Source organism: Triticum dicoccoides, chromosome 2B (genome assembly GCF_002162155.2).
Source record: "Triticum dicoccoides isolate Atlit2015 ecotype Zavitan chromosome 2B, WEW_v2.0, whole genome shotgun sequence".
Lineage (NCBI taxonomy): Eukaryota > Viridiplantae > Streptophyta > Magnoliopsida > Poales > Poaceae > Triticum > Triticum dicoccoides.
The window spans coordinates 808,887,370-808,895,678 of NC_041383.1; the positions used below are offsets into that span (position 1 = coordinate 808,887,370).

The following is an 8,309-nucleotide window of genomic DNA, read 5'->3' on the forward strand; positions in this document are numbered from 1 at the left end:
ACAACGAAGTCATGGACGGAGCCACCAAGCTTGGAAGATGACTCTGCTGCGCCCATCTTTGCTTTTGGCAATACTGTAATGTTTCCACTTGAGAAAGGATTGGAGAAGAAAGAGTTAAGCGGCAGCACTCTGAAGAACTTGTGACAAGTGGCAAGCACCTGTCCTGAGATTTATTTGTGCATCTCAGGAAGTCTCAGAATGTCTTGGAATTCCTCATTATTTTTTGCAGTCCATATGGTGTCCACAGATTCTAATGACAGCCACACAAATTGCAACGCATTATATTCGAATGGGCTATTCCTGAATCGAAAATATTAATGGCAGAGAATGCTACAATGAGAAGTAGACAAAATATTTTGGGCCTACAATACACCAGCTACTACAATGACTTGCTTTTGGACATTCTTTGAATGGAGAGCTTTTAAAACTACTGTTAGAATGCAAATGAAAGGGGAAGAAAACAGTGTTACTCCACCAGTTCGGGCAAATGTAGAGTCATAGGGAAACAGTTACAAAAGTCGAAACAATATCGGTCCAATAAAGGCATATTCGGAAAAAAATATCACGTCAAAATCACATGAACACAAAAATCAAGGATAATCAGCCAGCAGAAACCAGCCACAGAAATGCTTGTAGAAAGATGCAATTACCCAACTGGTTAGAAACACAGATGACCACAAAAACCATTCAAGCAGGGTACTGAACATTACACGAGAAGATATTTCATAAACGATCAGAGCATGCTTCCAAAACCTGGCAAGTCATGATAAGCTGTCAGCACATTATTCCCTTGGTCCAGCACCTAATACGATAGACAGACTCGAAGTCCTGAACGACGAACAGTCACAAATAACAACACGGCAAGTCGAGCTACAGCGACAGACATGGAGTAATTCTAGGGATTACAACGATAAGGCCACCAGATGGTAGCTTCTTCACAGCATACTGTCCGTCCTCGCTGGCAGCCGCCTGAAGAAGTTCACTGGCGTCGAAGGAAGCCTGTGTCGGAACCTTGGGTGCCTCATGGCATAGAACCCTCCCAATGCTGCAAGAACCTGGAGCGGTGTGACGTACAGCACTATCGCGGCTATGAAACAGAATAGCACAAATATTGCTGTGGCACGAGGATCCCTCCAACTAAGCAGTGCCTGAACTCTCTCCCCTTGGGTTGCGATATCACCGACAACAGTCTGTATCCTTCCAGCAACACTCCTCAGCCTATCATACCTCATCCTTACAACCTCTTGGCTCCGGCTTGTGGGGAATGTGTCAAACTCCTCATCGAGTTCATCTGGGTGAACAGCCTCTGCATGAGAGATCTTGGTGTTCATGTGTGGAGGGTAGCGAGGCCGGTAACGGTAGTTCCAGATCCCTATCAGGAACATGTACAGGAACACTGTGGGGAGTATGAGCTCTGGAAAGCACACCAGCATTATAAAGAGGATGTGAACTAACACAGTGGTAATGGGGTTCTTCCATGCACAGACACCGCTGAACCACTTGCTGATGGCAAACAGGCCTGAGAAGACATTCATCAGCCTGAAGAAGTTTGCTTTGCTCCTTCTCATGCTCCACAAGTGAGAGTCAAAATCTGACATGTACTCAACAACTTCCTTTCTCAGAGGTGGCTCCATACGGCTGAGACGGGCAGCCACGATCTGGACAGCTTGGTGGCGGAGCATGTCAACCTGAAGCACTGGTATTGGGCGTGCATAGTGCATCTTCGGCAGCAAAGGTCGGGAGTACAGGTATAGCATGTTGACCAATGACGTTGAGGAAAACCGTATGGCTAGGTGCAGTTCACCCATCTTTTTCACCCCTGATGGGTGCAGAACCAGGAGAGGATACGAGTGGGTGTATACTCGGCCAGTTTCAAGTGTTGAAAGGCGAATTCGAACCTTGCCGATTTTCGCATCTTTACCACTGGATGGCTTCTCCCCATTCCTGTCTCCAAGCTGGCCATTGTCAAAAGCACCAATAGTCAGGACAGTTGCAGGATCATAGACCTCCCAAGTGTACTGTTCATTGAACTTGGGGTTTGGATTGTTCATGATAGTACGTGTTCGCACCCACTTTGACCCATACTTTGCAACACAATAGGTGTCTGAAGAACCTTTTCCATCACGTGTCTTCATAGGAACAATCCCCTGTGCACCAAGGACTCCAAGCTCAAGCAGACCAATCGACGGCTTCCAGAGTTGCTTGGCTGTTGGTCTGAGGTCACTGCTGTAGTTTGTAGACTCGTCCAGAACATGATATCCTCCATCAAGGCAGAGACGGAGATGGAGCCGACTAGAGAACTTCTCTCTCTTTAGTTGGTCCACATCAACAAGTACAGGCTTCTCAAGATTAAACCACTTCCCATGGACAATGCGGTCATCAGCCCGCCTATCAATCATCGTCAATGGTATAATGATGCGGCCAAGCGTCTCATCCTTGTTAGGAGCTACACGATCTTCAAGCGACAGAATAAGGTGATCCTCGAAAGGTTCAGCAGCCACAAACATAAGGTCTTCATTCCAAAACGGGTTGAAGTTTCTAGCCTGAACAGGTTTTGTCCTCCCATGCTGATGCCCCACCTGTGCTCTGACAAAAACATCGGGATAGCGGGTCTTATCATGTATCAGAATATCTTGGGCTTCAATTATATTAACTCGCAGGTACCAGAGTCTGGGTGCATGGTAAACTTTCGACTTCATGTGTGTTACGGCAGATGGATCCTCAAGTGTAGCAGCATCTGAATGCCATGCATCAGGAAATGCCTCGTCAGCTTGGGTGCCAATCCAAACCGCCAGCATCAGCTCACCCCTTGACTTGTCCCCATCCTTATGAACAAGCCGGTACCATTCTGGAGCCAGTGGACTGTCAGGGGGCACACGTACTGGCACATCATTCAGATCGAATCGCACCATGCCAACAAAATCATCCCTGACAAGATCTTTGTCTTTGACCAACACTTCAATGACAGAGGCCTGCATACGTTCTCTAGAGAAAGCAAAGACCGCATTCCACTCAGGATTCCTCTGCTTCTCAAAGTGCTTAGTTATGCCCCTGTAGTTGCCAACTCTTACTTCCACAAAAGGATCCAGGCTCCCAGTGATGTCCATGTTAGGCAAGTCCCGTGCCTTGACCACACGCACAAACAGATACTGCATTCTCTCCACCAAGTCATAAGTACTAGCATGCTTCTCACCACCAATAACCCGACCACCAACAATCTGTCCACCACCGAGGAAGGGGCTGGTTTCCTTAAGTGCATAGTCCATGGGCTGCTGGGAGGCAGCTGAATACATCCTGACCATCTTGGGCTGTTGAGGTTGAGGTTTCATTTGCTCAACACCATACTTGGAGTTGGAGGGTTGCTCAGCAAAAGAGGCTGGAAGATGGCCATGGTGCTGATGATGATGCACGTCCTTAGCTATGGTATGCAAGGTTCTCACTTCATCATGCCTGTGCTCCTGATGACGCTGAGAAGCATTCAGATTAGTACCGGTTATATCAGCAGCAATCTGCTCAGCTTGAGTTGGAGGAGTATTGATCGAAACAGGGTCCATTGCAGGAAGAGGGTTGGAAGCCCTGATGGAGGGGTCATTTGTGATGTATACTTTGAGGCCCAATTCCCCCTTGACACGGGAGAACATCCCACGCTTCTCCAGTGGGTAGTGCATGATGACAGCATCGGTGAAGGGCACGAATGAGGTCCCAGCGATTCTGACCTTGCCAAGGAATGACCTGGAGCCTTCGACAGACTTGTGGATGTTGTAGACATATGCTTCAAGAGCGAGCTCGGGAAGATTTGTTGGGTCGGAGACGTTGAAGTAGAAGCGCTCGTTCCAGACGGGGTTCAGGTCCTTCTCCTTGATGGCCGTGCGGAACCGCTGACCATCAAAGGTAAGCTCGACGCAGGCGCTGGCAGAACCTTGCCCATCCTTGGGCATGAGGTCATGAGCGCTTGCGACCTCCACGCCCAGCTTATATGACGCCATTGCTTCTGGTGATGTTGTGATCTAGTGCTCTGTACTGCATACATGAAAGATGAGCACAGTTAGCGCTGCTGCAAATGGTACAAACTGCCTGTCACGGCCAAATAAGCACACATAAAAAGAAAAACAGAGTTAGATAGCACCATGGCAAATGCAGCAATTTATCTGGCACAACCAAATAAGCACACATATACAGAAAAGCAGTTAGGTAGCACCATGGCAGATGCTACAAATTTGAGTGTCACATCCAAATAAGAATAAAAACCAGGCTTAACAAGAAAAACTTATATGCAGCAGATCACTAAAGCGTCGCAATCGCACTCGCATAACCACCCACTCCATAGATCGCCCCTCATCTACAGAAGAACCGGTGTGTTCCAGCTCCGCAAAGGGTGCGGGAATTATTTCTATATGCATGAGATGAGAATCTCGACAGGAGCAGTCCACATCAAGCCTAGACATCCAGTCCACAGCACTAAACTAAATTTGCTTTCAAGCCAGCAAACAGCCTCTAACGCTGGCCTCAGGCAGACTGCGACGCGTCGGAGCTCACATCAGAGCTGAAGGCGACGTACGCACACGGATCTAACATGTGGATAATAAGCAGTATAAATAAATACTACGTACTAGATAGATAAATAAAACAAAACAAGTGTCCGAATCAGGCAGCCACGACAAGCGCATCAACCTTTTTGTCGAACCCTTTGGCGAAAAGCCAGACTAGTTTATTGAATTAATCACGGAATCAAAGTCGATTCGTGGATTTAGCACGGCGGCGCCGCACCTAATGGATCCGCAGGCATATGCGGAAGGCCCGCCGGCGCTTTTACTTTCCGCCGCGCAGCGGAGCGTTAATAAACCCCCGAGAAACCCCGGGATTCGGCGCGCCGGCGGCGAGCGGAGACGGCGAATCGAGGAGGGCCGGGGAGCGGGGAGGGCCGGGGCTCACCTCTGGAGCGGGGGACGCCCAGATCAGGGCGGATCTGGCCCAATGCCGCCGGAGGGCGCCGGCCGACGGAGCCCGCGAGCGCGCCTGGCGCCTCAGCACGCCGCCATGCTGTCCGTCGCCGGGCGGGGTGGCCGGGGGGGCGTACGGGAGGGCGGGCGGGCGGCCGGCGGAGGAGGGGATTCCGGGGGGCGGAGGGTGTGGGTGGGTTTTGCGTGGCGTGCGGGGGAAAGGTGGGAGCTTTGCGTTGGGTGTTGTGAGGGAGTGAGGAGCGTTGCGTGGAGTCAAGAGGAGAGCGGAGACGCGTGGGTGAGGCGTGGGTCGGTCGCCGTCCTCGTCCTCGTGCGCCGCGCCGCGTCGGTTTCGGGTTCGGGTTCGCCTCGGGCTCGTTGCGAGGCAATTTCTCGCTTCTTTCTGTGTTTGCCTCTCGTCGGAATTCGAAATAGCTGCGGGCCCGTTGGGTGTGACCTTGACCAACGGACGGCAGCTGGTGCGGTGATGACTCCGCTTTTACCGCCACAGCGCTACGCTGTGGTGTGTAGTGCTGCCTCCACAATTGGTCCAAGTTATCAAAGACTTGGTAAATCCGGCCCCTCAAACGCCACGGGCACTAATCGAACATCCCTCAAATGTTGCGCTGCACATCAATATACCATAAATTCCAGTTCTTAAGCCCATGCAATCCATGCACGTCGGTCATACGATACAAATTGTCCGAATTCCAAAGTTTAAAACAAAGCAAAGAAAATCATAGTTCAACAAACCAGGCATGCGAAAATGAGATCAATGTCCGACCGTGACGGATGGCCTCGGACCACTGGTCGGGCGCCTGCTCCGAGCGGAATGCGTCGTGCTCCGGGCGGAATGCGTCCTGCTCTGCCTGCATCTGGACTGCCTCCTCCGTTTGCATCTGGGCCGCAGCCGGCCTCGCCGCCTCGTACTTCCTACGGTCATTGATCTTCATCTTCTCGTCCGCAAGCCACTTTTTCGCATGCTCATCCAAGAGGGTTTCGTCCGCCAACATGATCCTTGCATCTTCCATTCAGTGCGAGTTGCAACATCTCCTTCTCAAGCTCTATGTCGCCAAATGTCTTGGTCTTCTCAAGTTTCCATTTGATCATCGTTTGTTGCTTCTCCAACTCGTTCTTCTCCCTCTCAATTTTGAGCTTCTTCGCCGCCCTCTTCCAGTCCCACTTCATCCTTTCCTTTTGCGCATCCAACATGAGCTTGTACCTCTCCCCCTTCTTGTTTTCCCTCACCGAAAAAAATGCATGTGCATGTGGACGGCATTTTGGTAGCCGCGGCATCACGGACGGCACGTGCCTTCTCACGCTTGTTTCCCGTGACTTGGCGATTATCCTTTGGCACGATGGCTTTTTCAGTCGTCATGACAACATCGTCCTCTTCATCGTCCAACCCAATTGATTGGTTGGAGCTTGAGCTATCATTCCTCTTCTTGCCGGACTTGAGATCGGCCACAAGTTGGTTCCACTTCGGCTTGCCACTCAATATGACCCAACAATGGCTAAAAGCAAATGATTTCTTCTCCACCTCGTGATACAAAGTGGCCGTCACCACCGTCTAGCAAACAACATATGTATGAGGACAAAAATGCAAACACAAGAAGCATATGCAAATGACAACAAGGTGAAGCAATTGAGCTTACGTGAGTTGCAACTCCCATCCCACTTTGAGGGCGTTTGGTCACTTGTGAATAGTAGCTAACGTCCTTGTTCACTTCCCCTTGAATGACCCCCTAAAGATGTTGGAGAGATGCCACATTGCGGGTGGTCATGATAGGATGGGGCTCCACATACTTCTGTTGTTCATGATACCCCTTCCAAATCTTCGTTCAATACGTGTTCCCCTTTTGCTCGGTGCCACCTATTGGATCTAACATTGTGGCCAACCAAGTTTTGACCAACAAGATGTCCTCAAATCTTGAGAATGCCGGACCTCTTGCCTTCGGCGTCTTGGTCTTCTTCTTCTTCTTGCTCGGATTGGAATTGGATGTTGTCGCAACTTCAAATGCGGTGGTGGCCTCCAATTCCTATTCCATTTCGATCAGATCTTCATTGTCATTGATCATGTTCGACAAGAACACCTCCTACATAATTATGGTTTACAAAGCATTCATCATGTGCGAAATGATCTAGTGGTCTATGCAAAAATATGATCGAACAGGAGCAAAGAAAATGCATTGACTCTTGTTCGGTCATTCCGTCGAACATGTCGAGGGCAGCTCGTGCCCGTGCTCATCCGCGCCCGAACGAGCTACGGCGAGTCACATACGTCGACCGTCGGCATCTGCATGGGCGGAATCCGGAATGGCCCAGTCGGCTGTCGACTCATCCTTTGTCCCAACGGGGTCGGATGGCGTAATCTGCATCGGCGCTCGGATGGAAGGGGTGCGGGGATTTGGGTGTGGCGGAGGAGACAACTTCTCCACCATGTCCGAACCTCCATGCGCCGCCGCCGCCGCTGCCTCCCTCTCCCGTTGTCGGCGTCACCGCAACTTTCGGGCAACATTCTCCGCCTTGCAAGTCGCAGCCGACGAAATGACCCCGCCGACGGACAAGGCGGACTGCGTCTCTGTCGCAACGGTGTGGGTCGGGCTAGACGACATCTCTGGCGGTGGATCGGGACCGGTGGTGAGTACTGGGAGCAAGGGTGGAGGACGGCGAGGGTCCAGGCACAGGAGAGGTTGGAGGGTGACGGAAGGAAGAGGAAGGGTTTGATGGATTTTGTGCAATTTGGGGTGGGGTCGGGCTGTCAGGTTCGACGTGACGGGCGTGCGCCCCCGTATTTAGGCTGGATATGAGGAGTGGCGGTCAGCCCGGGCGTTTGAGGCCCGTTTAAGGAGCCCGTCTGGGTCGAAAAATTGTGATCGGTCAGTGAGCGGACGGTCCGTCCGGGCGTATGAGTCGGGTTTAATTAGGCGCATGCTTTAAAACCATTAGAAAAACATGCATTTTGATGGGGCTAGCTATTTAGATATCTAACATTCTTAAGAAGTTGCTCCCCACTTCTATCTATTCTCTCGCCATGCACACTATCCACATCAGCTTTTTGCCACATCATCGTCCAGTTTGCAAAATCAGCCAATCATTCTTATTCCCCCTACGGGTCATGCGTTGAATAAAAAAACTGTTTTCCCCTCTGTTTTTCCCCTCTACCTACATCTGAAAAAGCCCATCTTCTCCACGGAAGTTTCTTGATTCCCCTGTGCCTCTTCACCTATCTCAGCGACTTCTCCCTTTCCCGGATATTTATTCCTGATGCCCTTACGCCCCTTCCCACAACCTCGCGCTGTTCCTCTTCCATAATTCCACCAAGATCAAACGCCTGACGTGAACAGCCATATGCGAGCACGCAGATCT

At 50.7% G+C, this 8,309-nt stretch overlaps 2 protein-coding genes across 3 annotated transcripts in view; both read right to left on the reverse strand.

Moving 5' to 3' along the window:
* LOC119366491 (probable phospholipid hydroperoxide glutathione peroxidase) overlaps positions 1-193 on the reverse strand; it is a 2,304-nt gene extending 2,111 nt beyond the window's left edge. Inside the window, exon 1 of one of the 2 annotated variants that reach the window (XM_037632236.1) lies at positions 1-193. This exon is cut by the window's left edge and continues 2 nt beyond it. In XM_037632236.1, coding sequence (XP_037488133.1) covers positions 1-56 — 56 coding nt within the window. In that variant the 5' untranslated portion in view covers positions 57-193. The other variant, XM_037632235.1, reaches the window with a different exon arrangement.
* Positions 194-671: 478 nt separating this feature from the next.
* LOC119366489 (FT-interacting protein 3-like) lies at positions 672-5,084 on the reverse strand. The gene is made up of 2 exons (XM_037632232.1): positions 4,933-5,084; positions 672-4,020 (listed from the first exon to the last, which is right to left on the reverse strand). Exon 2 carries the CDS (start codon positions 3,984-3,986, stop codon positions 936-938), a length of 3,051 nt encoding a protein of 1,016 aa, XP_037488129.1. The 5' UTR covers positions 3,987-4,020; positions 4,933-5,084; the 3' UTR covers positions 672-935.
* Positions 5,085-8,309: the final 3,225 nt, after the last annotated feature.

Bases quoted from the DNA above. Each gene is read 5' to 3' on its own strand.
- LOC119366489 (XM_037632232.1), bottom strand. From the start codon at position 3,986: ATGGCGTCATATAAGCTGGGCGTGGAGGTCGCAAGCGCTCATGACCTC.